General features: G+C 64.0%; 2 protein-coding genes across 5 annotated transcripts; both read left to right on the top strand.

Moving 5' to 3' along the window:
- The first annotated feature begins 28 nt into the window (after positions 1 to 28).
- Positions 29 to 23,753, top strand: TIMELESS (timeless circadian regulator). Of its 3 annotated transcripts, none has more exons than XM_037883675.2 (30): positions 29 to 167; positions 6,156 to 6,296; positions 6,798 to 6,951; positions 7,499 to 7,613; positions 8,152 to 8,214; positions 8,436 to 8,537; positions 8,940 to 9,095; positions 9,479 to 9,612; positions 10,033 to 10,120; positions 10,407 to 10,583; positions 11,695 to 11,912; positions 12,309 to 12,412; positions 12,855 to 13,024; positions 14,956 to 15,084; positions 15,614 to 15,765; positions 15,911 to 16,008; positions 16,380 to 16,506; positions 16,924 to 17,125; positions 17,547 to 17,698; positions 18,121 to 18,206; positions 18,784 to 18,907; positions 19,354 to 19,436; positions 19,604 to 19,746; positions 20,358 to 20,571; positions 21,006 to 21,074; positions 21,472 to 21,590; positions 21,800 to 21,992; positions 22,136 to 22,193; positions 22,543 to 22,625; positions 22,981 to 23,753. In XM_037883675.2, the coding sequence occupies exons 1-30, from the start codon at positions 65 to 67 to the stop codon at positions 23,079 to 23,081; spliced, it is 3,858 nt and encodes a 1,285-aa protein (XP_037739603.1). In that variant the 5' UTR covers positions 29 to 64; the 3' UTR covers positions 23,082 to 23,753. The 3 variants fall into 3 exon arrangements, with proteins under 3 accessions (XP_037739603.1, XP_037739604.1, XP_037739605.1); XM_037883676.2 differs by lacking the exon at positions 29 to 167 and adding an exon at positions 348 to 494; XM_037883677.2 differs by lacking the exon at positions 29 to 167 and adding an exon at positions 633 to 655.
- Positions 23,754 to 23,850: 97 nt separating this feature from the next.
- APOF (apolipoprotein F) lies at positions 23,851 to 26,637 on the top strand. Of its 2 annotated transcripts, none has more exons than XM_043532606.1 (2): positions 23,851 to 24,431; positions 25,451 to 26,637. In XM_043532606.1, the coding sequence occupies exon 2, from the start codon at positions 25,485 to 25,487 to the stop codon at positions 26,607 to 26,609; it is 1,125 nt and encodes a 374-aa protein (XP_043388541.1). In that variant the 5' UTR covers positions 23,851 to 24,431; positions 25,451 to 25,484; the 3' UTR covers positions 26,610 to 26,637. The 2 variants fall into 2 exon arrangements, with proteins under 2 accessions (XP_043388541.1, XP_043388542.1); XM_043532607.1 differs by having other exon boundaries at positions 25,448 to 26,637.
- The last annotated feature ends 1,354 nt before the right edge of the window (positions 26,638 to 27,991 follow it).

Below are 27,991 nucleotides of genomic sequence, written 5' to 3'. Positions count from 1 at the left end.
CCTCAGTTTCTCCCACCCCCGGGGGAGACTCGCTGCTGGCGGAGCTCGCAGCTCCGATTTGCACATGCCGGGCGGGGGGGAGGGGGGGGCTGTTGTTGCCCTTTTAAGGCCTGGCCGGGTTTCGGCGCCATCCGAGGCTCGGTGCCGCCGCGGGAGCCCCGGGCCGGGTAGGGGAGCGCGGGGGGCACTGGGCTTGGGGGGGGCTGAGCCGGGGTTTGGGGGGGTTCCTGGGGGGGGGGCTGAGCCGGGTTTTGGGGGGGTTCCCGGGGGGTACTGGGATGGGGGGGGCTGAGCCGGGGTCTGGGGAGGTTCCGGGGGGCGGGGGGGCTGAGCCGGGGTTTGTGCAGAGATTTTGGGGGGTAGATTTCTGGGGGGGTTGAACCAGGGTCTGTGCATTCAGATCACGAGGCGCCGGTGGCAAGAACTGGTCCGTATTTTTCCTCCCGGCCTGGTCATCAGCTGCCCTCCTCCCCCTCAGAGGTGGCTGCCTTCTGGTGGGTGCCCCCGTGCGCGCCTAGCAATGGACAGTGTTGTGGGGGCGGGGGTCAGCTGGGAGCCAGACCCTGCAGCTGCCGAGGGCTTTTGCCTGGTGTCGAACGCCCCGCGCCCTGCGGGGAGACGGGGACGATTTAGGGTGCCCAGCAAGAGCGGACACGTAGGTAACGGTTTCCAGCCAGTCCCTGGTTTTTCCAGCGCTGGGTCGGGCTGGGGAGACCCTCCCCATAAAACCTGAACCCCAAGTTCTCCGGCTGCTGGATGAGAGCAGGAGTTTCCCAGCTGCCTCCCGGGGCCCTCGAGCGGCGCTGGGCTCTCTGGGGCCCAGGGCTTGGAGCCCAGAGCACGTGTCCCCACTGCGCTGGCGGATCGGGTTCCCTTGATGCTGCCTGGGGCCCCTGGGGAACTGAGCTCCCCGGGTGTCCCCCCGCGCCGGCCCGCTGACGCTCACCACGGCTCGAAGCGGGCTGGGGGGCCGTGGCCCCAGCAGAAGGTGGCTGGGCCCTGTGCAGCGGGGGTCTCTGTGAGAGCCCCGCGCTGCCTCCTTCCAGGGGGTTCATCTAAACCGGAGCATTGTCGGGCCGAAGGCTGGGAGAGAGCGACTGGTTTCACGGCCCGTGGCCCTGCGTGGCAGAAGGAATCCGTGTAACCAGACAGGTCCCCCCCCCCCATCCCGAGTGGGGATTATTTGTGTGCATCCTTTATTATTTCATAATTTACTGGAGCGTCATCAAAACGTGGCTTTCCTCCCGGCTCTGGGTGGCGATCTGGCTCCACCGGGCTCCCACAACCAGTCTGTGCCCTCCCTCCCTCCTGCCCCCTCGTGGGCAAAGGATCCCCCTTCACCGTGCCCCAAAGACCAATCAATTCTGGGCCCCTTGACCAGTTGGGGCAGCAAATTCCAGAGGCTGGGAAGCATGCGAGGAAGCGGGGGGATAAATCTGGCAGTGCTGGTTCTGTCGTTGGGCCTAGTTCTAGTTCTGTCAGGGCTGGCTCCCTGGGTGTCTGGGGCCCTGGCTCCTTGCTCTCCAGGCCTGTTTGCAGATGCTGCTCTTCCTTCCCCCGCCCCCCCCCCCCCCCTTTTTGCTGGCAACAGCTCTGCCCTGCTGGGAGGGATGGAGGGGAGTGAACACATGGAGCTAATTTAAACACCCCCCTGTGACGAAGTGGGACTGTTCTTAATGTTTCCTCTGAATATTGTGGGGGTGCCTCAGTTTCCCCTAGGCAGTTCTTAAGTATCTAGGTGGTGGGGTAAGGGGGTATGATCACTGCAGAGCCCTAGAGGGCAGGTGTGTGCAGGGGTCTGGACACAGAGAATGGCCGACACCCTGTTTCCTGGCGACTGATGGCCTGGGCCTTCCCCCCTGCAAGGTGAGAGCTAAAGGATTGGAGAACAAAGGATTCCGTTGACCTCCTGGCCATGGAAAGGGACAAAGCCCCGAGGCGGGGGGGGGGAGGGTCTGGAGAGTGAGTTAGTTGGGGGCTGGCTGGGGACGAGGAGTGAAGTGCAGTTATCTGGCTCACTGCCCCCCAAAATGGACCCAGCTGTGGGGTCCTGTTCTCTGCACCTACAAGCTCTGTGTTAGACCATGTCCCTGTCGTCTAATAAACCTTCTGTTTTACTGGCTGGCTGAGAGTCACGTCTGACTGCAGAGTTGGGGGGCAGGACCTCTGGCTTCCCCAGGAGCCCGCCTGGGTGGACTCGCTGGGGGAAGCGCACGGAGGGGCAGAGGAGGCTGAATGCTCCGAGGTCAGACCCAGGAAGATGGAAGCCGTGAGAGCTGTTTGCGCTGCAGACAGGCTGCTCAGAGAGGAGACTTCCCCAGAGTCCCTGCGGCTTGGTAGGGAGCAGTTCCAGAGCATCGCCCAGGGACTCCGTGACACCCCCCGCCTCCTCAATTCAGCCCCGCAAGGCTGGTCTGGCCTCTGGATAGTCAAGGAGCCAGTGCCATGAGCTGCTGCAAGGGAGCCACTAGTGGACAGCCCCAGTGGACTGCTGGGGGCAGTTTCTTCCTGACCACCAGTTTGCTGCGTGCCCTGGAGCTGCCAGGTTGCTGGGCCTCCGAGAATGGGAATTTCTCGTCTCCTTGTCCTCAGGAGTGGCTCCCCCTGGCTAGCCGCTGCCCCGTGGGCACGGAGTCCCAGCTGCGTGGGGAAGCTGCCCCAGTGTAAACCCGTCTTTTTAAAAACCGGTTCCGTTTCAGCAAAGGGTGGGCCCTCCGATCTCGGTTCGGCTGAAGCGTGTCCCCAGAGGGTTTGGACGGAACTGGTGCCGGAAGCGGCTCTTGGATCGGAACCAGAGCATCCTTCCAGGGGCTGGCGCCCATTTACCTAACCTGCTTCGAGCCAGTGCAAGGTTTTCTCGTGGCAAAGGGAACTGGCCGGGGAGGGAGCTGGGTGGGGAGGCAGCGGAGATGGGGTCCAGATAGGAGCTGTCTCCTGTGGCCAGGGGCGGGGAGGGGGCTGCTGAGCAGGCTGGCTGCCATGGAGCTGGGCCCATGTGCGGCGGTGACGTCCGTGGCTCCGGCGCCTCGTGACCCATTTATTTCAGCCTCCTTGCTCAGCCTTTGTTAACGGAGCTGGCCTGGGGATGTGAGGCGGGGGCGGGGGGGGGGGGCGTCTGAGGAGAGAATCCAGCCCAGCTAGGTCCCTTACACAGCACCACATCGCTGAGAGGTGCCGTCTGTCACGATCATTCCCCCCCTCGCTGCTCCCCCGAGGCAGCAGAGGGCTGATTGTGGGGGGCTGGGAGCCTCTGGTGGGCTGAGGGGTAATCGACAAAGCGGGGAAGTGGAAAATGAGGCCAGCTAGATGTTAGAGGGCACACCCCCCCCATCCAACTTTGCTTTTCCCCACTAGAAATGTCGGGTCAGGTCCCTAGGAATTGCCCTCACCCCAGCTGGAGCAGCCCACTAGGGGAAACTGAGGCTGGCTTTCTCAACAGGGGGATTGGTGAGGCTCCCTGGGAAAGGGGTGGGGCCCTGGCACCAGCCCAACCCTTCTACATGGGGGTCGGAAGAGCTGGAGGCCCTGGGGGGGGGCAGGATGCCACGGCTTTCCGGGGGTACCTCTGAAACCCCCAGCCTTGAGCTGGACGAGGCTCTGGTCCAGGGGAGCACCCGGGGCAGGCTGGTGTCTCAGATGCCCTCCGGGGCTCAGACTGAAGTAGGAGGTAGGTTGTCTGTCTCGCTGCCTCATGGGGTGATTTAATTGGGGAGGAGGGGCTGGTCTAGTGGCTAGAGTGTGTGGGGGGCTGAGAGTCAGGACTCCTGGGTTCTCTTCCCACCTGTGTTCTGCTGAACTTTCCACAAATCCCTTCAGCTCCCTAAAGCGGGCGTAAATCCCCTCGCTGCGGGGGGCGGGTCGGCCGGTCTGTCCCCTTCCCAAAGCTCTCCAGGCTGGCACCGGTGCCTTTTGCCTGACTCTTCGGGCGCTGGGTGCCGTGGGCCGGCCCTGGCACGGGGCATCAGGCTGTGGTGTGTGCAGCCAGTGGGTGAAATACCAATCGTCTGGCCATGGGGAGGGGATGTCTCCGCTCCCCGACACAGTGACCCGGTTTAGCGTGGCCAGCCCCTCCCGGGCCGGCCTGGCCCCGCTAGGACAGTGGCTGGGAAATGGGTTCGCGCTCGGGGGAAGTGGAGCAGTTGCATAAGTGAGTTAGGTGATGTGCCAGCTCCCGGGGGCGGTGCCGGCGCACTGGGGAAGCGGGGGGCAGGGAGGGAGGGGACGCAATGGCTTTTTTAGGGCGGGCGCCAGCAGCAGAGAGTTAATCTGCCAGGATCCGTAGGGCAGGTAGGGGTGTGGGCCAGTGCGGACTGGCGGAGCATGAGCCCCGGGGCGGGGGAACCGGCTGGGCTGGAAGCAGAAAGGGGGTTGCAGGGAAAGGAGGCGTGGCCCCGGGGGCGGGGGGGGGAGGATCCTGGAGCAAACGCTGCTCCAGACTGTGCAGCTTTTCTGCTGGTCCCTCGGCCCAGCCTGGCTCTGGTGGACAAGGGCTCCGGTTGCTTCTCTCCTGGGCCCTTAGGGGTGCACAGCTGTACTGGAGAGAAGGGGGGCTGTTGTTTGGGTGTCACTCCTGTCTCTGGGCCACCTACCTCCCCTGCCCGTTGTCGGGGCTGCCTTGGGTTGGAGCTCAGCAAAGGGAGGTGATGATGGGTATAAACCAGCCCTGGCCAGGCTGCATCAGCCAGGGAGCCATCCGGCCCGGTATCCTGTCTCCGCTGAGGGCAGGGGCAAAGGGCCCTGCAGGGGCAGCTGCCCCAGGGGCCGTTTCCTTCTGACCCTGGTAGTTAGTGGGAGGATTGTGTCCTGGAGCATGAATGTTTCTAGCCTGGCCAAAGCTCTTGGCTGTTTTTTAATGCCCGGTCCCGCTCCGTGCGTGACCTCGGTGATCTCCTGTGGCTGAGAGTTCCACAGGCTCGCAGTGCTTTGGGGATGGGGTAGGGAATAAATAGCCTTTCCTGTTCTCAAGTTTGAATTTGCCTGTTTGAAGGACAGCCAGGTTGTGACGCACATAGCTAACAGCTAGGCCTCCAGCTCTGGGCAGGGAGTGGGGGGGTTGAGTGGGCAGAGTGCGGGACTGGGAGCCAGGACTCCTGGGTTCTTCCCTGGACTCCTTGTGTGATCTCAGGCAGGTCGCTTCCTCTCTCGGGGCACTGTGTCACGGTAGCACCTGGCTGGGGACGGGGAAGCATCCTGCCCCCGAACCACTGGACTGTGGGAACTGGCGGGTACCATGCTCCGGGCCTGTCGCGTCTGTAGGGACGCTTTTAACTTGGGGCGGGGGGTTGTTCTGCTGCTGGGCCCCAGCGTGGGGGAGGATAGGGGAAGCTGGAGGTGCTAGTGGGGCAGGTGAGAGGCTGGGTGTGGCATGGCACGAGCTGCAGGTGCCTTGTGCCCCCAGGCTGCAGCTCTCTGAGTGGGAAACTGAAGAAGCCTTGATGTTTGGGGGGGGCCTTGTCCTGGTCTCCCCCCCAGCCTTCTCCCTGCCAGCTGCCACGTGTCTCCATCTGCCTGCGTTGCTTAGCAGGCCACCTGAGCCCGCTGCTTTTGTCCTGGTCTCTAGGGCACCGGGCGCTGCTTCCATAGCAACTCCCCCGCTGGCAGCTGGGCCATGGGGGGAGGGCTCTGCCCCAGAGACAGGTGCCGTGGGCTGGTCCCCCAGGCTCCCGCTCGCCACTCATTCCAGTGCTCGGCAGCTCCCCAGTGCCTGCCTGTGCGACCACGTCCCATTCTCAGCTGGGTCTTTGCTTGCTGCTGGGTTCACGGGGAGCGGGGTCTAGTGGTTAGAGCAGGGGGGCTGTCAGCCAGGACTCCTGGGTTCCGTCCCTGGCTCTGGGAGGGGAGTGGGGTCTAGTGGTTGGTGTGTGGGTTGGGAGTTGGGATTCTTGAGTTCTACCCCTTAGCTGTGCTCCTGGATTGCTGCATGACCCTTGATATGTCACTTAATCTTGCTTTGCCTCAGTTTCCCCACTTGGTCATGGAGGGAGAGTGATTCCCCCCCCCCCCCCCCGCCCCTAACCCCTCATGACTGCTGGCGAAGGGCTCGGAGACCCTGGGGCGGCTGGTGCTGTCGATGTGCGAAGTGCTGGAGTGAGGGGTGGGACGGGCGGCTCCCGGCCTGGGGTGTGGGGGAGGCCTAACTGGCGCTGTCCTTGCAGGTTTCGCTCTCTGTCCGCTTCCTCTTCTGGCCGGGCCGGGATTTATGGACTTGTACATGATGAACTGCGAGCTCCTGGCAACGTGCAGCGCTCTGGGCTACTTGGAGGGGGATGTCTACCACAAGGAGCCCGACTGCTTGGGTACGCCGGCGAGGGGCCAGCCCGGAATGGGGGGCTGACGGTCGCTGAGGCTGTGGGGGGCCAGTCCCTGGGTGGGAAGATCCTTGGCTCACGAGGCCGACCCGGGAGGGGATGGGTGGGTTCCTGGTTTGGAGCTGCCCCCCAGGACTCCTGGGTTCCAGTCCCCTCTCCTCTCCGTGCCTTGCTTTCACCAGTAAGGGGGTGCTGACCGACCCTTCCCCCCATTTCCCCCCGGCATCACTGAGTGCTTGAGATCCTTCTTAAAAGGGTAGCGACCCCCAGCTCTGCCCTTCCCCAGACCTCGAAGGGAGAAGCGCCCCCGCCTGAAGGGTGTTTCAAAGCGGCTTTCGTCCCAGCCACTGCGTGGTCCCTTTCGATGCGCCCAGCTCTGGGGGGAGGAGACCGGCTGCTTGTGTGGGCAGGGCTGGGACTCTGCCTGGGTGGGACAGAGAAGCCGGGCTGGGTGCTTGTGTGGGTCACGCCCTCTGCTCCCCCCCACAGAGAGCGTGAAGGATTTGATCCGCTATCTGCGCTACGAGGACGAGACACGGGATGTTCGCCAGCAGCTGGGCGCGGCCCAGATCCTGCAGAATGACCTGCTGCCCCTCATCGCCCAGTACCCGCAGGACAAGCTGCTCTTCGATGCTGTCGTCAGGTCTGGCCCCACGGTGTCCGCTCCCAGCCTGCGGGCTTCTCCGCCCGGCCCAGCGTCAAGCACCGTGGCTAGCGTCCTTCCAGGGGTTGGGGTTTTATAGCTACAGTGTCCATGCTGCTCTGGGCTCATATCCGAGGAGGCAGATGCAGGAAGCTGTAGGATCCTGTGGCGGGTAGTTCCGCAGCCTGGGACAACCTGTCTCCCCCACGTGGGAGCGTTGCCTGGGTCCCGAGGAGCAGAACTGTCTGCCCCAGTCCCAATTCTGGAGCTCCGGGGGTGGGGAGGCGGCGGCAGTGTGGAGGGCTGGGTTGGGAGAGGAAGTCACACCCCTGGGTGCGTGAGCTGGGATTGAACCTGGGACCTCAGTCTAAATGGGTGCTAGTGGCCCAAGGCTGCAGCAAGCTTATTGGCCTCGAGGGGCAGGGTGGAGGGGGTGCTCTGCTGAGAAGTCGCCCGAGAGCTGGGTGGCTGTGCCCCAGGGGAAGGGTCTGCCGGAGGCTCCTGCCATGTCTGTGTCCCTGTCCCCGCCCCCGTCTCCCCCGCACAGGCTAATGGTGAACTTGACCCAGCCGGCCCTGCTCTGCTTCGGCAAAGTCCCGCACGACCCCGGCTCCCGGCACTGCTTCCTGCAGGTTGTGTCCTACCTGCAGGCCTACAAAGAGGTGAGGCTGCCTGCCCTCTTTCCCCCCGGCCTCCCCTGGGATAACAGGGCTGTGGGGAAGGGGGGCAGCTGCCCCCATCGCAGCGAGGGGGTGAACCAAGATCACCCTGTTAATTAAAAGTAGCCACCTGTCCCAGTCTGACACAGGGCTGAGTGGGTGGGGGATGGTCAGAGAGATCCATGGGTTTTTCCAGTCCTGGATGCCCCCTTTGTGCCACCAGGAGGAGCGGGGCGGGGCCTCTGGGATTTGGAATGACTGGGAAATCCGTGTCCAGGTGCCCGGAGCTAAAATTGCCCTTCTCCGCCCCGTGGCTGGCTGCTTCCCCCCCAGAGCTGGCCGCCTTTTCCCGGGGCTGCCTGCGCCCTGGAGCTGGAGGGGTGGGTGCAAGGCCTGTCTGCTCTTAGGCTTCCCCTGCTGGCTCCGCATCAGCCAACATCCCCCCGGCATCCTGGGGCCATACCCCTCCCGCCCTATGCCACAGGGGGCGCTCTTCTCCCGGTGCCAGCCCCTTGCCCTAATGCCGGGTTCTCCCCGCCAGGCTTTCGCCAGCGAGAAGGTGTTTGGGGTGCTGAGCGAGAAGCTCTACCACCTGCTGCAGCTGGTAAGTGTGGCCCCGGCCTGCGGGGCCGGGGGTGGGCTGGGCTGGGGGTGGCAAGGGGATTTTGGCACCCAGCCAGTTGCCATGGGAATCAAGAGCCAATCCAAGCCGTGTAGCTTGGGCCCCAGACCTGCCTCCGGGGGCCGGGATGAGCTGGGAGGCAGCAGGTTTCGGGGGGGCCCCTGTCACGTTCCGTCAGTTGCTTTCTCGTTGGTCCCCGCCAGGACTGGGAACAGAGGCAGGAAGAGGACAACCTGCTGGTCGAGAGAATTCTGCTGCTGGTGCGGAACGTGCTTCATATCCCCGCGGACCCCGAGGAGGAGAAGGTATTGGGGGGGGCGGGGGCTGTGGGGAGGCTGATCCCCCTGGTGGGCAGGGGAGGGGTCTCCGTCTCCTTGCCACGTGCGGCTGGCGAATGGCCAGGAGCCCTGGTGTGAGGAAGAGGCCTGGGGGGAGCTGCCCCCACTGGAGGCAGGGCAGAGGGGGCTTGTCATCTCTTGCACCCGGTTCTCATCCCTCGCTCCCCAGAGCCGCGTGGGGGGTGGGTCGCGAGTTCCGGGATCTCCCCGCTAGAACGCCGTGCCCCCGGGGAAGGGTGCGGGGTGAAGCCAGGCTCCGCTCTTGTGCGGCGTGAGCTCCCCCCCCAGAGGGCCGGGTGGCAGCCAGGGGAGGCTGGACGCTGGGGCCGAGCCCCCACGCTCAGCCCCACACCCCTCCCTGCGTGCCAGAGCGTGGACGACGACGCCAGCGCCCACGACCGGGTGCTCTGGGCCATGCACGTCAGCGGCATGGACGACCTGCTCAAGTTCCTGGCCAGCTCCTCGGCCGAGCAGCAGTGGGGCCTGCACGTGCTGGAGATCGTCTCGCTGATGTTCCGGGACCAGGTGAGACAGGAGGGCGACCCCCCCCCCCCACTGCCCCCCTGGGTTGGGAGCTGGCTGGATTAATCCACTTCCCGGGGGGTGGGGGTGGGAAGCGATGTATATTTTGCAGGGGGGGAACATACGGCAGCCAGCTGTGCCAAGGGGCTGGGGGACGACCCCTTTGTGCATGGGGGTGTTGGCGTCTCCCCAAGAGGCTCAGCATGGAGCCCCTGGCTGCTGGCCTCACCACCCCACCTGCAAGGGCTCTCAGCAGGGCCTGGTGCCTTCACCCTAACCCCCACCCCGCCCCCCAGGCCGGTGCAGCAGTGCCCGCTGGGATATGTAGTCCCCCGGGCCGGTCCGCATCGTAGGACGGGGAGGTCACCAGCCTGCTGTCCCAGCAGGATCCGGAGCAGCTGGCGGCCACGGGGCAGGCCCGCCCGGCCAAGGAGCAGGCGGCAGACGTGAGGGACCTGGAGCTGCTGCGGCAGAGGGAGCTGGCGGAGAGGAAGAGCCGGGCCTTCCAACGAGGGAGCAGGTGAGCTGGGGGCTGTGGCTCCCCTTGGAGAAGTGGGCTCGACACCGGCCTGGCCACATGGGTTTGGGGCTCCACACGCCATCTAGATCTCCATGGCGTGCTGTTTGTCCGGTGGGCAGCCGCTAGCAGGGGGCTGCGGGTCGGGTTTAGGGGGGAGCCCAGGGCTGGGGTAGGAGGGGGCTGCAGGTCAGGGTTGAGGGGCGTGAGCAGAGCTGTGGGGCGGGGGGAGCCCAGGGCTGGCCTAGCGGGGGGCTGTGGGTCGGGGTTGAGGGGCACCGAGTTTTGCCGAAGCTGCTCGGGCCCACCCTTCATGCCCCTCAGGTGGGAGGGCACCACGCTCCTGTGGGCCAGAGGCTGCTGCCTTCTGGGGGGCGCTGCAGCTCACCTTCTTCCCACTCACCCCAACCCCTCTCCCCCCAGGCACTCCCGGTTCGGCGGCTCCTACGTGGTCCAGGGGCTGAAATCCATCGGCGACAGGGACCTCGTGTTCCACAAGGGGCTGCACAACGTAGGTGCCTCCCCCCGACACCTGGCTGGCCTTACCGGGGGGGGAGGGGAGCTGTGTGTATGTTGGGGTGGGGAGGGCGGTGACAGATCGGGGAGCTCTCTCTTGGGGGCTGAGGAAGAAGCAGGGCTGGAGGAAGGCAGCAGAGACTGTTCCAAGGCTGTTTGGATCCCACGTGCCCCGCGGCTGGGACATAGACCGGACCTGTGGATCTGTGACAGAGCGATCGGGCTGGGGGCGGGGGATGGTCCTCTCCTCACTCTTCTCCTCCCGCGCCCCCCCCCCCCAGCTGAAGGACCACAGCCACGACCTGGGCAAGGAGCCACGGCGGGTCCCCAGGCGCAGGCAGCCGGCCCGGGAGGCAGAGCCGTGCCGGCGCTCGGCCCTCAACGTCCGCCTCTTCCTGCGGGAGTTCTGCGGGGACTTCCTGGAGAGCTGCTACAACCCCCTCATGCACCTGGTCAAGGTGAGCCCAGATGGCGGTCGCAGCAGCACCGGGCACCCCCCGGCTCAGCCTCCCACCGGCCCCGCCTGCCAGACGGGCACAGCTGGGAGCCTCTGACCCCAGGCTGAGCAGCGTCCCCTGGCTTCTGGGAGGGCAGGGATGCAGGGGGCGAGGGGGGCAGCTCCGGGGTTGGCGATTCAGCATCACTAGCTCCAATCGCATCAGCGCCCCTGTCAAGGTTCCTCCCCCACTCTGAACTCTAGGGTACAGATGTGGGGACCTGCATGAAAACCTCCTAAGCTTACTTTTACCAGCTTAGGTTAAAACTTCCCCAAGGTACGAATTAATTTTATCCTTTGCCCTTGGAATATCCACTGCCACCACCAAACTCTAACTGGGTTTACTGGGAAACGTAGTTTGGACACGTCTTTCCCCCCAAAATCCTCCCAACCTTTGCACCCCACTTCCTGGGAAAGGTTTGGTAAAAATCCTCACCAATTTACATAGGTGACCACAGACCCAAACCCTTGGATCTGAGAACAATGAAAAAGCATTCAGTTTTCTTACAAGAAGACTTTTAATAGAAGTAGAAGTAAATAGAAATAAAGGAATCACCTCTGTAAAATGAGGATGGTAGATACCTTACAGGGTAATTAGATTCAAAACATAGAGAATCCCTCTAGGCAAAACCTTAAGTTACAAAAAAGACACACAGACAGGAATGGTCATTCTATTCAGCACAGTTCCTTTCTCAGCCATTTAAAGAAATCATAATCTAACACATACCTGGCTAGATTACTTACTAAAAGTTCTAAGACTCCATTCCTGGTCTATCCCCGGCAAAAGAGCGTACAAACAGCCACAGACCCTTTGTTTCTCTCCCTCCTCCCAGCTTTTGAAAGTATCTTGTCTCCTCATTGGTCATTTTGGTCAGGTGCCAGCGAGGTTACCTTTAGCTTCTTAACCCTTTACAGGTGAGAGGATTTTTCCTCTGGCCAGGAGGGATTTTTAAGGGGTTTACCCTTCCCTTTATATTTATGACAGCCCCTGAAGCAGCATGGGAGGGTCTCTTGGTGGGGGGCTGGGCAGGAGGGTCCCTGCTGGCCCCCCACCAACCTGTATGCGCTCCCAGGACCAGCTGCTCCGGGAGAAGAGCCAGCAACACGACGAGACCTACTACCTGTGGGCCATGGCCTTCTTCATGGCCTTCAACCGCGGCCGGCACTTCCGGCCTGAGCTGGTGTCCGAGACAGTCAGCGTCCGCGCCTTCCACTTCATCGAGCAGAACCTCACCGCCTATTACGAGGCCATGCTCCTGGACAAGAAGGAGGCCACGTCGTGGGCCAGGCGGTGAGCAGGGGGCCCGGCTGCCCCTCTCCACCAGGCCTGGGGGGCGCTGGATGGGACCGGAAAGGCCCTGTGCAGGGAGGGAGGGCGGTTTAGTGGTTAGAGCTGGGGGCTGGGAGCCAGGACTGCTGCATTCTATCCCTCGTTCTGGGAGGGGGCGTATAGTGGGTTAGAGAAGAGGGACGGGCTAGGAGCCAGGACGCCTGGGTTCTTTCCCCAGCTCTCAACTCTGGGAGTCCTTGGTTGACTCCCTTCACCCTCTGCCTTCCACATTACCCTCCCCTGGGGGGCCAGGGATGCTGTGTCCTGCCCCCCCCCGACCTGAGCTAGGTGCCAAGTGCTGCTGGCCGGGGGGGGGGGGGGGGGCACTCTCCTGACCAGCCTCTGCTCCGTGCCCAGAATGCACCTGGCCCTGAAGGCCTACCGGGAGCTCCTGACGACGGTTCAGGAGATGGATCGCTCCCCAGACGAGGCCGTGCGGGACAGCAGCAGGATCATTAAGAGTGAGTGCAAGGCCCCCCACGCCCCCAGGGGCCAGTCCTCACCCCCCCAGGGCACTCAGCGCTGCTCCCACATCGCAGGCCTGGGCCTCGGAGCCAGCTGGGGGGGGCGTTGCTCTCAACTGGGGCTCCCCAGCTATGATATGGGGCGACACGGTCATGGTGGCCCTGGGGCCGGATCGGGGCCAGTCCCAGCCCTGGGGCCGGATCGGAGCTGGCACCCCCTAGAGGAGAAAGGCCCGATGCCCCATCTCCTACCCCCCTGAGCCAGCCAGTCCCCTGCCCTGCAACCAGATCGGGGACAGTGCCCTCTAGAGGGAAACCCACCCCCCCTTCCCCTAGGCTGCCCAGCCCCACCAGTCCTGTGTCATCCCACTTGCCTGGTGGGCGCTGCTCTCTCGCTCTCCCTTGCTGTGACACGTGTTCCCCTCCCTGCCCCCCTCAGATAACATCTTCTACCTGATGGAGTACCGGGAGCTCTTCCTCGCTCTCTTCCGCAAGTTCGAGGAGAGCCGCCAGCCCCGCTCCTTCCTGCGGGACCTGGTGGAGACCACCCACCTCTTCCTCAAGATGCTGGAGGCCTTCTGCCGGGGCAGGAACAACCTGGTGGTTCAGGTAGCCGGGGGGGGGTGGGGCCAGGCTGGGCTGGGGGGAGGTGCTTCGGGGGTCGTTGTGTCTGGGGTGGGGGGTGTTACCAGATTTGCCCGTTACTTTGGGGTACGCTCATTTATTAGGGTCACTCTTCTGGGGGGGGGGGTGTCTGTAATTTGTGTTTTCATGTGGAGCTCCTCTTCTCCCTTCTGCAAGCCCCCTCCTAATGGCGCTATCCTACAGGACCGAGATATCTCTCTCACACACACACACACATATCTCTCACACACACACACACACATATCTCTCTCACACACACACACATATCTCACACACACATATCTCTCACACACACACACACACACCCCTCTCTGAGTGGACCGGGTCCATTAGCACTCTCACGCTGACCCCCTTATATGTCCCTGGACTTGGTGGGTTGGGCCGAGCAGCACTTCCAAGCTGCCACCCTCGTATGCCCCAGGTTCAGCACGTCCCTAATCCCCACTTTCACGTCACGATTGTTCTGGTGGTAACCCACTTGATGAGCAAACCCCACGGTATTTTTGGGCGTTACAGGGATCTTTAGCTTAGGTAAGAGAAGCGTGGCTTCAGAGTAAATGGGGAAGCTAAAAACACAAAAGAGTAAAGTTCTGAGAGAGAGAGAGGGGAAACAACCAGCTTAACCATAAAAGTTATTTATTGAATAATAGTGATAACCACACAAGGAGAGCCTAAACCAACATAACAGTTACATTATTAGTGATTACAAAAGTCAGATACAGAAAACTATAGCTGATCACACAAGTCAGGGTTAAAAAGTTATACCTGAGGTAGAAAAGAAAACAGAAAGAGAGAGAGCTGGGGTCTCACCACCCCATGAGGCTTGAACTGGTCGTGGTTCCCAGGTGATGGTGGTAGGTCAGGGTCCTGAGTGCTGGAGACAGGCAGAGCCCCCAGCACGATCAGTCCGGAGACGATGAAGTCCCAGTGGAACTGATGCAGAGTTTGGATCCAGGCATGAGAAAACTGACTGGAGTGTGCGTCGGGGTTTTTGTAGGGAAACAACCATGGTTCAAGGGAGAACAGAGATTTGTTTATAGGTAAACTCATGACTCAAGGGCTTTCTCTAGGCTAGACAATAGGGGCTGATCACTGTTGGCTTTGAGTAGTGGTCTTTCCAGGGAGCTCCCAATGCTTAGGCTGCTTCAGTATTTTGGATATCAGTCAAGGATTCATGTCTAGAATTGGTCTGATAACTGCTGAGCTGGGTGTGTGCAGGCGTGGGTTCCTTCACATCTGGGGCAGAGATCCCCCATCATGCAGTGCTTCCCTGCTTTTCTGGTCCCAGGGTTCAGTGCGGTTCTTGCCTTGGAATCTCTGTTCTCCGTTCTGTATGCTAGTGGAGATGCCTCCCTATCCCATCTTCGATGCAGATGAGGCTAGGGCAGTTGCCTTAATCCTGTCACGAGGGGTCTAGGTGTGTCTCCCAGCATCCTTCACTGCTCTCTGCAAGTCTTTTCCCTGATCGGTTTTGGCTCAAGCAGACACTTTGGGGCGGGGGGTGTCCTTCCTGAGTCACAGGCTGGATACTGCGCCCTGGTTCCCCGAGAACACAGAGCTGACTCGTATCGGGGCACCTGCTTATTTGCCCCCCTTGGACAGGGGGAGGTGCCCCTGATCTGACACGGCCATGCTAACCCCTCTCTCCCCCCCAGGTGGGTACAGGGGGAGCGGGGCCGACCCCTGGTTTGGCCCACGGCCCCCCATTTCCCGCCCAGCTGTGGCCAGCTTTCCCTTACCTCACAGTTTACTCCTGGTGGCCGGCAGGGGGTGCCAGAAGCTAGGCTTCCTGTGTGCCTCGGGGCAGGGGGTTCGGGTCCGTGCAGCCTGGGGTCTGCCAGCCGTTTGGGGGGAGCATTGGGGGGGCCTCTCACCACGCCGTCTCCTCCCTGCAGAGCAAAAGAGTGAGGAGGAAGAAGCAGCCCCGGGCCGGCCGGGCGGCCCCCCCAGCACAGCCCCGCGCCCCCCAGGAGCTGGAGGAGCTGTGGCCCAGCCTGGCAGAGCAGCTTGGCGCCTGCGCCCAGGTAGGAGGGGGCAGCGGCTGGGGTCCCTGCAGGGTCTGGGTCGGGGCTGCCCTGGGGGACCGGGCCCAGCATGGCTTGGGCATCACCAGGGGCGTGGCCTTGTGGGCCTGTCGCATGCACAGGCCACACCCCTCAGGGGCCACGCTAGGTGGCAGGGGAGTCTGTGGGGACCCCCCCAGCGTGGGCATCTGGGGCAACCCTGAAAGGGCAGCTGTATCCTCATCGTGTTTGGGGGCAGGACGGGCCCCCAGTGGCCACGGTTGGCTGAATCCATGGGGCAGGAGCGCTGCTTTGGTGGAGGGGGTGCCGCTCTGGGGGCCCAAGCCCAGTGGGGGTGGGGGGCCTGGTTCAGTGGAGGCAGGTGGCATTCTGGGGGGGCTGGGCTCAGGGGGCAGATGCCCCCCTGAATGGAGCCAGCCCCCCAGTGGGACATGGTGCTGTTCTGTGGCACTTCCCTGGGCAGGGCTGGATCTGGCCCCTCCCTGCCAGGCGCTGAGTGACCCCAGCCTCCCCCCCACTTCCCTGCCAGGGGGCTGAGCCCCTCCCGGAAGATGTGGTCCCCTTCGACGCCACCTCGGAGACCCCGGTGGAGGAGCAGCGAGCGGAGGCCATGGTGCGCATCCAGGACAGCCTGCTGGGCCACCAGGCGCCGGCCGCCCTGACCCTGCTCCGCTCCGCCAGGTACTGCGATGGCCCCACTGGGGGTGGCGGGCTGGGTGGCTGGGGTGGGGCGGGGACCCTATGCCCTGGCCGGGGGGAGCCCCGGCCGACGGGGCCTCTCACTTCCCTGGCGCCCCGGCCCGACCTGCCTGTGTCCCTTTCCCAGGGAGGTGTGGCCCGAACAGGACGTGTTCGGCTCCCCGCAGGCGGCCCTGGAGGAGGAGATCCAGCTGCTGAGACAGATTCTCTTCGCTCCTCTTCCTCGTGAGCATCCTTGCCTGGGGGCGGGGGTCATTTGGGGGGGCTCCTCTCCCATCACCCCAGTGCCCGCACCCCACACACACACAGTCTGACGGCTCCAGCCTGGCCCCCAGCTGCAGTTCGCGTTTCCCTCCGGACGCAGCTGGCTGGCTCTGTCCAGCCATTCCGCCCCCCCCCGGCCCCTCCCCGCTCAGCTGGGAGCCCCGTGTCCGCTTAACCTCCGAGTGCCTAGGCTGGGTGTGGGCAGGGGTGGTGATGGGTGGGCAGCCCCGGGGTAAGGAGCCGGCTGCGTGGGCTGTCATCGACTCCCTGGGAGGCCTCCCATGTCTGGTGGCGCCGCGTCCCCGTCATCCTGGGGTGTCTGGACATCGCAGGGCAAGCAGCGCCCGAGGTCGAGGAGCCGGGGGAGGAGGAGGAGGAGGAGGAAGAGGAGGTGGAGGAAGAACTGGCGTCTGTCCAGGTGTCAGAAAAAGAGTTCAGCTTCCTGGATTATCTGAAACGGTGAGGGGGGCGCAGGGGGGGAGGTCGGGTCAGGGCAGCAGGGCTGGGACACGCTCTCTCCAGGAGTCCAGCTGGGCTCACGAGCCCCCCGCCATGGAGGTCGAGGTGCCCTGGATCCGAACGCTGGGCGCACTGAGCCCCCAGGCTGGGCAGAACGTCTCCGGGCTGGCAGATGCTGTCACCGTGCGGGGTGACTCTTGAGCATGTGGAGGGACCTGGGGGGCAGGCAGGACTCCTGGGTTCTATTCCTGGCTCTGTGTGGCATTGAGCAAGTCGTTTCCCTGCTCTGTGCCTTGGTTTCCCCATTGGGTACAGGGAGGCTGAGCCCTGCTGCTTGTGTGTGGGGAAGGGGTGTCACAGGGGCCCTGTCCCTCGGCTGAGCCGTTCCACCTGTATGTCGGGGGCTGGGGGGGCCAGGTTTGCCAGCGCCAGCGTGGTCAAGGCCTACGTCCTGCTGCTCCGGGGCTACCGGCAGAATAGCGCCCACACCAACCACTGCGTGGCCAAGATGCTTCATCGCATCGCCTACGACCTCAAGATGGAGGCACTGCTCTTCCAGCTCTCCGTCTTCTGCATCTTCAACCGCCTGCTCAGCGACCCCTTGGCCACGGCCTACAAGGTGAGGGGCCCCGGGACAAGGCCCGCCCTTTGCCAGGCTACGCCTGCGTCGCCAACCTGCCAGCAGGGAACGGCCAAGGCCGAGAAGAGGGGCCTCGAACCTCCACGCTCCCGTGTCAGTTAGAGCAGCCTTGGGGCTGCTCTGAGCTAAGCCCTGCTCCCTGCGGGCCCAGGGAAGCAGAGAATACCCATGATGCCATGCATGATCTTCCTCTCCCCTCTGTCACGTGCTCTGTGCTAGCCCATTACGCTCCAGCTATGGAGATAACAGCCCTACTACTGCTGCCCCCTAAGGGAGCTCCTCTGTTGGCTCAAGCGGTCCAGGCCGATGCGTTCAGTCCAGAAGGTTCCCAGTTTGGTGCTGGGGAAAAGGGGGGTGTTTATGGTGCCGTGAGGCCTCTAACCTTCTCCTGCCTCCCCAGGAGCTGGTGACCTTTGCCAAGTACATCCTGGGGAAGTTCTTTGCCCTGGCAGCGACCAACAAGAAGGTCTATGTGGAGTTGCTGTTCTGGAAGACCACGGCCACCGTGCGAGAGATGACGGAGGGCTACGGCTCTCTGCAGGAAGGAGAGGAGTGAGTCTGGGCTGGGGGCTGCCAGCCAGAAGGAGGCCCTGGGACAGGGTGGGGGTGAAGGGTCTAAGCCCCCTCTTCGTTACCCGTATTCTTGGCCCGGACCTGCTGCTACTTAGAGCAGCCTTGGGGCTGCTCTAGCTTATGCTCTGCTTCCCCTGGTGCAGTGTATGCTGTGCTAGGGCAGGGGCAGCGCTGACACCGGCTGCACACAGTCCCCAGGAAGCTCTGCTCACGGGGGTGGCTCTCAGGGGAGGGACATTGGCACCCCATTTAAGGCCAGACTGCAGGACGGTGACCCTATGGCCGGGCGTCCCTCCTTCCCCACCCCACGTACTGCAGGTGGCTAGAACCCTGGGGTCCCAGCTGGGGATGGCAGGGTCTCCGACTCCAGCAGCGTCTCACCGGGTCTCTGCTTCCCCCAGCTCTGGTGCCCGGAGGGCCCCCAAGTGGACACTGCAGGAGGAGGAGGAGCTGCGGGAGCTGTACCTGAAATACAAGGGAGTGGAAGGTACCAGCTGTCTTGTTAATGACCTGCCAGGGCCTCTGGGTTCTGGGGAGTTGCCCAAGACTCACCAGGCCAAGCCAGGACTCCTGGGTTCTGTCCCAGCTCTGAGAGGGGAGTGGGGGCTAGTGGTTGGAACAGTGGGGCCTGGAACTCAGAACTCCCAGGTTCTATCCCTGGCTTTGCCATGTTGACCGTGAACTACTTTACCCTTCCCTGTGCCTCAGTTTCCCCATCTGTACAGCAAGGGCTCTGTGACGTACCAGGGCACAGTCCAGACTAATGTGGGGGGCTATCACCCCTGCCCTGCAACCTGGGGTGCCTCACAACGCCTTGCTGTGGTAGCTGCCACAGGGCCTCTCACAAACCTCCAGGGTACCAGCCGCCCCGTGTCTGCCTGTAACTGCAGCCTGCCAGTCACATGCCAAGGCAGCCCATGTATGAGGTGGATGATGGGGGGGCGGGGGTGACTAAAGGGGTCCCAGGCTCCCAGCCCTGCTCCGGGGTTGGGGGACAGGGAGTTGGGGAGCTGGGGAGGGCGGGGGGCGCCGTTTCTCCTAATCGCGCCCTGGCCTCTCCCCAGGTGCGGACGTCATCGGCAGCATCCTCGCACACCTGCGGGCTCCCAGCCGGACCCGGAAACAGGTCATCAAGCAGCTGGTGCGGCTGGGGCTGGCCGAGAGCGTGAGGGATTTCCCGCGGGAGAGGTGGGTGCCCCCTGCACCTCTCGGGAGCTGAACGGCGGGGCTTGGAGGGGTGGGGGCAAGGGGGAGCCCCGAGCCAGGCACAAAGTGAAAAGAACCCCGGTGTCCATGCACAACCCAGACCTTGATTCGGGGACTCTGCGTGGCAGGGACAGTAAATCCTCCTGCTCTCTGCATGGGGGGCGGGGGTATCCAAGGAGGGTGGGCACTGTGGGGCTGGGGGGACTCGGAGCCAGGACTCCTGGGTTCTAGTCCTGCCTCTGGGAGGGGCGAGGGGTCTAGTAGTGGTGCGGGGGAGGGCTGGGAGCCAGGACTCCTGGGTTCCATTCTCGGCTGATGCCCTGTGACCATAGGGGAGTCCCTCCCTGTCCCAGCGCGGTGCGATCCGTGATTGGGGGACGCGGGGGCGGGAGTCCCTCCTGCCCCTGAGTGCCCGTGTTCTGGCCCAGGAAGGGGACGCGCCTCGTGCTGTGGACGGAGGAGCAGGAGCTGGAGCTGCAGCGGCTCTTCGAGGAGTTCCAGGGCGCAGACGGTGAGCGGGGACCGCAGGGGGCTGCCCCAGGGGGTGGGAGCAGATTGATTTGGGGGGGGGCCTCTGATCAGCTGGGGCTCATTAACCTCCTCACCCCCTCGTATCCCTGCACCCAGTGTGATAAAGGGGCTCTCCAGCCTGATGCAGAATCTCTCTGCCCCCGGCAGATATCCTGGGTAACATCATGAAGCACCTCACGGCCAAGCGCTCCAAAGCCCGCGTCGTGGAGAAGCTGCTGAGCCTGGGGCTGGTGGCAGAGCGCAAGGAGCTGTACAAAAAACGCAAGAGGAAGCCTGGCCTGCCTGGCATGGTACGGCACTGTGTGTGTGGGGGTGGGGGGGGTTGCCCCTGCTGGGAGGGGCGGTCAGTGGGTTCCCCCTTGCACCCAGGTCTTTGTGCTCACCTGGCTGTGTAGAACCATTCCCCTCTTGTTTGTGTGGGATGTGTTTCTGTGGGGCTGAGGCCCATGGGGGGGGGGCTCTGAGGGCACCCCCCTGCCCTGGGGATCCCTTCCCCAATGGGTGAGGTTGCTCATTCCTCAGCCGAGAAGATAGCTCCCTGCTCAGCAGTCTTCGCTGGCTTCTCTGGAGGGTCCCTGAGCACTTTATAGACCTGCTCCCCGAGGGCGGGCTCCGAATTGTACGCACGGGGAAACTGAGGCACAGAGCTGGGGGTGTGACTCACATGTTGAGTTGGTGGCAGATCTGGGGATAGAACCCAGGAGTCCTAGCTCCCAAGGCCGTGCCCCGCCCCTCCCCCCGGCTCTAGCCCACTGGACCCTACTCCTTTATGATCAGATGCAGCTGAGTCTGGGCTGGGCACCCTCTCATACCCAGCTCTCCCCCTCTTCCCCCTGATGGAGCCTGGGCAGGACCCCCCACCCTTTCCATATGATTTTACCGTTGCTCCCATCCCTTCCAGAGCGAGGACAGATCCCCATGGGGTGCGGCTGGCCGGGAGGACCCTGCGGAGGAGGAAGAGGAGGAGAGCGACAGTGAGGAGGAGGAGGAGGCGGCCTGGGAGGAAGGGGGCGCAGGCGACAGGGCCACGGAAGGGCCCAGGGAGCAGGGCACTGAGAACCAGGCGGCGCCGGAGCAGGACGTGCAGGGCCTGGCGCACCACTTGAGGCAGGGAGGTGAGGAGAGCGCTGGCTCCCCCAGTGGCAGCAGGGGGGACTGCACTTGTGAGTGCCTCCTGCTGGCCTGAGGGGCATGCAGGCTGCTGCTTGGCTTGAGCGGATGGGGGCCACTGGGCCTCTGTTGGGGGTGGGATGGGGGGCAGTGAATGCTGGCTGCCTCGGCTCCCCAGCCCAGACACACAGGGGTCAAGGCCTCTGCCCGCACTGGCCCCCCAACCCCAGAGAGTGCAGCCCCACGGCTCCTTAAAGGGGCCCCGTCCGCGTTCAGCCCGACCCCGTCTCCCCCAGGAACTCTGGGCCAGGGCTGACCTGGCCCCACTGCCCGCTGGGAACCCTGGCTTGTGAATCTCCAGCTCGGTGCGGCGTTGTGTGTCTTCCCCCCCCCTTTCCCGGGGGCCATCTCTCACCCCCGCCCTCCCTTGTGCCCGCAGGCCTGGCGGGCTCCTTGCTGTGGCTTCAAAACTGCCTGAACCGAGCGGCCGAGGACCGGGAGGAAGACGGTTAGTGGCAGGGGGGGCAGGATTGGTGCTGGGAGGGCGGCTGGCGCCGGGCATGGCCCTGCTGCACTCGGGAGGTGCTGGCAGCTTCTCCCCGGACTCCGCACAGAAGGTCCTGGGGGGATGGCTCATGAATGGGATCTGTTCCCTCCTGGGGGTGAAATGGGGCACCCCAATACCGGCTGGAGTGAGAGGCTCCTTGGGGCCAGCCCGGGGCATCGGGAGGGGATCCATGTGCATCTCTCCCCTACGCTGTGCCCACGTGGGCCCCCCAAACCCCTGTCACTAGCGCCCCCACTTGGCGTTGCCCAGTTTCGAAGGATCCCGCAGCTGTAGCCCCGACCCCCCCAAACCCCCGTGTGTGGGGCGGGTTCATCCTCACGGCGCCCCCTGTCCCCAGGCACCGCCCAGCCCGTGCCCTTGGTGCCACTCTTGGAGGAGAACGAGGACGCCATGGAGAACCAGGGGTTCCAGAAGCTGCTGAGGAAGGTCGGGGTTCGGGCCCCAGCTAACGAGCAGGTAATTACCTCCCCCCCCCCAACACACACAAGGCGTTGTGAGGGGGGCTGGCTTGTGCCCTGGGGGGAGGGGAAAGGATTTTTTGTGGGGGGGTCCAATCCAAGTAGTGGGGAAACAGGGACATGGGCATAAGCACTGGGACCCCCCCCCACCTGAGTGCCCCCTTCAGGCTGTGCCTGGCACTAATGCCCCACCCCCGCCCCCTGCAGGAATCCTTCTGGCGCATCCCGGCCAAGCTGAGCCCCGAGCAGCTCCGGCGCCTGGCTGCCTCTGTTGCGCAGGAGGAGTCTGAGGGGGAGGAAGGCTCCCCGGGGGGCCCGGACGCCGGCCCGGAGCAGAGAGCCCAGGCCCTGCAGACCTTGCGGCTGGCCAGGAGGAAGAGAGGGGCCCCAGCCTTGCCAGGTGAGCGATGAGTGCGGGGGTTGGCCTTGGAGGCTGCCCCAGGAGGCAGGGGACCGGCTGGGCAGTGGGGTGGGGGTACTGTTGTGTTGCTCAGTCCACACACTCTCTCTCTCTGATGCTTTCACTTTCTTGTCCCATTTCAGAGGAGGAAACACCTGGCCCCGAGCAGCCACCAGTGTCCCCAGGGTCTGATCTGCAGAGGTGAGAGTCAGGGGTGGTAACCTAACCCCCTTCCCGGGCTCTGTGCCTACACAGGACTCCTGGGTTCTATCCCTGGCTCTGGGAGGGCAAGTGGGGCCTGGTGGGTTGGAGCGAGTGGGAACTGGGAGCCAGGACTCCTGGGTTCTGTTTGTGTCTCTGCCTCTGACTTCTTACTGCGGGGCAGGGACATCCTAAGGCAGCGCCTCAGTTTCCCCATTTCTAACAGGTAATGATGTCCTATCCAGGGGGGTTGAAGTCTAGTGTTCACAAAGCACTGGGCTGGGTTGGAGCGGAGAGCTGGGGGTGGGAGGTGCCGGGCTTGCCTCTAATCCTTTCCCCGTCATTGCAGGGTCCGTCCCGTCCAGTCGCAACTGGGCCCTAAGCGGAGCCGTGTGATCCACAGCGACGACGACGAGGACCCCGAAATCCAAGGTCTCCGAGCACCTCCCTCTGCCCATCCCTGCAGCCTGGCTGGCCCTGGGTGCAAGAGGCCCCCCCCTCCCCCACGCACACAGGATGGGGGATGGGCACTGGTGGCAGCTGCCATCCTGGGGCACCCCAGGGGCAGAGCCAAGTGGGGCCCCAGGTGCCTCCTGCTCTGGCAGGGGCAGGAGGGGGAGGAATAGCCCCTGGCTGAGTAAGATGGGCCACTCCTGGGGGGCTGATGGGCTGAGGGAGAGGGGCGTCGGCCTGAGGGGCAGAGAGATGGGGGCTCAGCTGAGGGGGCTGAGCCGGGAGGGGTGTGGGGGACTCAGCCCTGAGGTCCCTCGTCTGTTCTTCCTTTCAGCTGAGGCACCAGCTCAGCCGGACCCCACCTCGGACAGGGAGGGGACACGGCCCCCCCGGCGGAGGAAGCGCCTGCGGATTGAGGAGGAGGAGGAAGATTAAAGGGGCCTGGCCAGACACCCCCCCCCCCCCCCCGCCCATCGGTTTGGACTCCTTTCTCTCCCCCCCCCCCCCCCCCCCCCCCCCCCCCGCACGAATGCTCCTCCAGGCTGCTCTCGGGGTGCCCGGCTATGCTTCAGACACTCCCCTCCACCCGTTGCTTATTGGCCCCACACAGACTGGGCTAGGCCGTGTCCGGCTGGGTGGGCCCTGGGTCCCTGTGCTCCTTGTCCCAGAAGAGCCGGGGCGAGCCAGCCAGGGAGGGGCTGTGTGCGGTGTCTGGGACGGGGGTCTGGATCTGCTGGGCCAGCATCTTGGCAGCCTGGCAGGGTGGGGCCTCTGGCAGATCAGTGGGGCTAGACCAGCCATCACCCCGGCTCGCTCAGGGGAGGGGCTGGGGGAGTGGGGGGTGTCCCACCTTCTCCCCCGGCTCATTAGCCAGCTCCCAGCCCCTGCTGCCACCTGCTTTCATGCTTTTCGGCTGCCTGCTGGGTACCCAGGGGCATTAACTCCCCTTGCCCCCCGCCCCCAGCTGCGGGAGCTCTCCCCATCTCATTCCTATTCCCCAGCCCCCTTTGTCGTTTGACTTCCAGCAGGAGTTAGCAAACAAACCAGGGGCTGGGTGTTGTGTCATTGCAAATGAGCAAAGGCCAAAATAAAACGGGCTCAACCTTCCCTCTTGTCTCCCTGCTGCAGTGGTGGGGGGCGGGCCAGGGCTGCTGGGGGTGGAGGGGACAGGGTGTCAGGACTCCTGGGTTCTGGCCCCATATGCAGGAGGGGAGCAGCGCCCTGTTATTCTCACCCCGGCTCAGATCTCCCCTCCCTACACTGTCCTCAGACCCTAGGATGGTTCTCCTCTCCCCCCCCATGCCTGCAGTGGCTGCTACCCTAGAGCTGGCTGGGAGGGGCCCTGGCCCAGCCTGGTGACATTGCAGTGGGGAGGGGTCTTTGACTTTTTACCAACAGCTACAAAAACAAGGTGAACAGAGGCCCTGGCGTGAGCCCAGCCAGGGCAGGGACGACACCCGTGCCTGCCTCACCCAGCTCCCTTGGTCCCTGCTGCCCTCCCCTCCCAGCCCTGTGGTCCCTGCCTGCCCAGCGGTCACCCTGCCAGGGCAGGGTCACCCTGCTGCAGAGAGAGCATGTGGGGGCTGCAGAGGGGAAGGCTGTCACACCTGCCCCTGGAAGGGGGGAGCAGGGGCCTGAGGCTGTTGCAATCAGCTGCCTGATAAGGGATCACCTGGCCTGAAGACCTCCCCCAGGCGGGCTATAAAAGGGGCCAGGCAGGCTCTGGGCCAGGCATCCTGCCATCCCTCCCGGCGCCCAGGAGCTCCTGATCTCGTCTGTGCCCAGGTGAGCGGAGGCTGTAACCACCCCCCTGCCTCAGAGGTTTGTCCCCACTGCTCTCGCTGCCTGAAGCCGACGAGGCCTGGGGGTGCTGCACGTTTACACGAGGCTTTGCACCAGTGTCGGTCGCCAAACCCCAGCAGGGACCGGTGGGGAGCAGCTCTGTCATTGGGGGCCGGGGGGAACTGCTATCGGTGTGCAAATCCATGCCACCGAGCTGGGCGTGGGGGGAAATGCCCTGTTTGCCCATGGGGGCGGAGGACTGGAGGCTGCCTTTGTCAATCAGACACGTTGAGCTGGAGGGGGCCTGTGTGGCTGAGCTTGGGGTGGGGGGGCATTTGCCCCTTGCCCTGGGCTGCTGCTGATGGTGGGGGCTCTTCTCCAATCTCAGGCAGCTCAGTGGGAATGGCCAAATAGGTGCTCACCAGCTTCACTGTTTCCTGGGGCAGGAAGAGAATTCCTCCCTGGTGCATTTTCCGTCCCACCCCCCCAGTTTAGTGCAGCTGCTGCAACACTGGGAAATAAGGACCTGCTTTGCTGTCTGAAGGTCCCCCCCCGTGCTTGGCTCCCGGGGGCCCGGTCTATGGCACCCTTGGGAATTCAAAGGGACTGCGGGTGCTCCTCAATCCCAACCTGCAGCCACCTGCTCTCCCAGGACTGGACTCCCCCTGTGATAATGATGCCTGATTCTTCGCTTGCATGTCCCGCTGCAGATCTCAAAGTGCTTTTCAGTGGGGAAACTGAGGCCCAGGCCCAGGCAGAGCTGGAAATAGAAGCCAGGCCTCCCAAGTTCCAGGCCAGCGCTGTGTCTACTAGGCCACGCTGCCCCCCACAGCTCTGCCGTCACCCTGACCCGCAGTCTCCTGTCCCAGCCAGGCACTGCACATTTGAACCCTGGTCTCCAGAAGCCAAAGGCTGGTCCCTCGAGCCCAGTTGCAGCAGTAGCTGGCCTCCCCTGCCAGAGGGTCCCCTGCTGCAGGGAGGGGCTCTGGCATCTTGTGTCTGTGACGTGTCCTCTTCAGCAGGGTCTGTGCTGCGCCCCTGAAAGACCGGCCCGCCATGCAACAGCCAGTTCTCCACTTCTGCCTGCTTCTGCTGTGCCATGAGCTACAGGGCCTCCAGCTGCCCGCCACACCGGGAGGCGCTGCTGGGACCGTCAAGCCCCCAGGGATGGAAGTGGCCCCCCTCCCCGCTTCTCCCGGCGCGCCCAGCTCCCATCAGGCTGCTGCCAGGATGCTGCTTGACTCCCTCCCGGGGCGGCTTCCCCAGCCAGGGCTCCCACGGGTGGGGGTCTCCTGCCAGGATTTGCTGCCCGAGGCCCTGGAGGGTTTCTCCCAGCTCCCGCCGCTGCCCCAGACCCTCATCATCGGGGCCTTAGCCCTCTCCCTCCAAGGGGCCGGCTGCCCCCGCCAGGCCAAGGGGCTGGTGCTGCGGCTCTATGGGGCGGTGGGGGTGGAGGATGCCAACGCGCTGCTGCTGGGGATAGCAGGACTCCCGGGAACCCCCAGGAGAGGCGGGACCCCCCTGCTCTTCAACGGGGATCAGCTGGCAGGTGTGGGCCCCTGGCGTTGCTCGGGCCTGGCCCGGCTTGACAGCTCCCGGCTGTTGGGCCCGGTGGCCAGCACCCACGGCACCTTCCCAGCCGCCGCCGTGGCCTGCCACAGGCTGGGGTCTGCCTGCGCCGGCGTGACCTCCAACGGGACCACCTCCTTCTTGGTGATCGGACAGCCTGGCGCCTACTCCCGGCCAGGCCACGGGGCCCAGGCCTGGCTGCACCGGTGCCGCTGGGCAGGAAGGAACCGGCGCGGGAGCCCGGAGGCCTGCAGCAGCAAGCGGGAGCGGAAGGTGCACAGCCTGCTGGAGTGGGTGCCCCTTGTCAGCACTTACTACAACATGGGCACCAGCATCTACTACGCCTTCCAGAACTGCACGGAGCTGGCCAAGGAGCGGGGCATCGAGGCGGCCCTGGACCTGAGCTACGACGTCCTCCTGGGGCTCGTGGGCGGGCCAGCGGGCAGCTTGGGCCTCGGCATAGGCATGGGGCTGAAGCCGGCCATCAAAGTGGGGGTGCGGTCTCTGATCAGCTACTTCCGGCAGGTGGAGCCGTCCGACGCCCTGCCCATGAGCTCCTCCAGCCCCGTCACCACGGCCAGCTCCTTCGTGCCGCCATCGGTCTGGGTGTGAATAAAGCGGGGCGCTGCCCATTCCTTGAGCCCAGTGCTGGTGTCCATGATGGGGGGGGTTCCGGGGAGGGGAGCTGGCTCACAGCCAGCCCAGCTTCATGCCCAGCTGTGGCCTCCATGTGCAATGAGTTTGGTGGGTCTCAGCCCAGGCCCTGGTGGCTGGCTCTCTCAGGTGCAGTGGGCACGGGGGCTGGAGTCTCTCCGGCCAATTTCCAGCTCCCTGTGCGGTGCTCTGGGGAGGAGGGAAGGACCCCGCCCGCCACTTGCCAACTCAGCATGAGCGCCTGTGCTTGACATTGATAAGGGGCATGTGATCTCTGGCCATGGTTAGCCTGACCCAGGGCAGCCAGCTGCCACGAGTTGAGTCTAAAGATCAGCAGGTCTCAAAGGTACTGGGTGGCCAAATGTCTCCCAGATATCATATCACATAGAAGATTAGGGTTGGAAGAGACCTCAGGAGGTCATCTAGTCCAACCCCCTGCTCAAAGCAGGACCAATCCCCAACTAAATCATCCCAGCCAGGGCTTTGTCAAGCCAGGCCTTAAAAACCTCTAAGGAAGGAGATTCCAGCACCTCCCCAGGTAACCCATTCCAGTGCTTCACCCCCCTCCTCGTGAAATAGTGTTTCCTGATATCCAACCTAAACCTCCCCCACTGCAACTTGAGTCACGAAGGACCCTGGGGTCAAATCGCCTCCTGCAGCCTGCCCAGTCCAGCCTCGGCCTGGCTAATGCAGCTCGGCGTTCGCAGGGTTTTGCTACCAGCCAGGAAAGTGCAGGCTAGTAATTACAGCGGGGCAGTCGGAGCCAGGACTTATGGGTTCTGGCCCTAACTTGGGCCCGTTTGTCAAGTGCTTTGAGATCCACGGATGCCCAGAACTAGGTACGCAAGGGCAGGGCTTGAAAGCAGCTGGCTGCCAGGTCCCCCCACCTGCAGGCCGGTGAACTCTGGCTGCAGGCGAGCAGGGGAAGGTCCTGGCCCCTTGATTTGGTGCCTGGGCCCAGTGCAGTGCATGGGCTCTGGGCGTCCCTGCTCCCCCACTTCCCCTTCCCTTTCCCCTCCCTGCTCCCCACCTCCACCCTTCCTCTCCCTGCTCCCCTTTCCCCTCCCTGCTCCCCACCTCCACCCTTCCTCTCCCTGCTCCCCCTTCCCCTCCCTGCTCCCCACCTCCACCCTTCCTCTCCCTGCTCCTCCTTCCCCCTTCCCCTTCCCCTCCCTGCTCCCCACCTCCACCCTTCCTCTCCCTGCTCCCCTTTCCCCTCCCTGCTCCCCACCTCCACCCTTCCTCTCCCTGCTCCTCCTTCCCCCTTCCCCTTCCCCTCCCTGCTCCCCACCTCCACCCTTCCCCTCCCTCCCCTCCCTGCTCCCCATTCTCTCCCTCTC

The sequence above is a fragment of the Chelonia mydas genome, chromosome 20 (genome assembly GCF_015237465.2).
Source record: "Chelonia mydas isolate rCheMyd1 chromosome 20, rCheMyd1.pri.v2, whole genome shotgun sequence".
Lineage (NCBI taxonomy): Eukaryota > Metazoa > Chordata > Testudines > Cheloniidae > Chelonia > Chelonia mydas.
The sequence above is the reverse complement of the archived record's forward strand: the minus strand, read 5'-3'. Positions and strand labels throughout refer to the sequence as shown.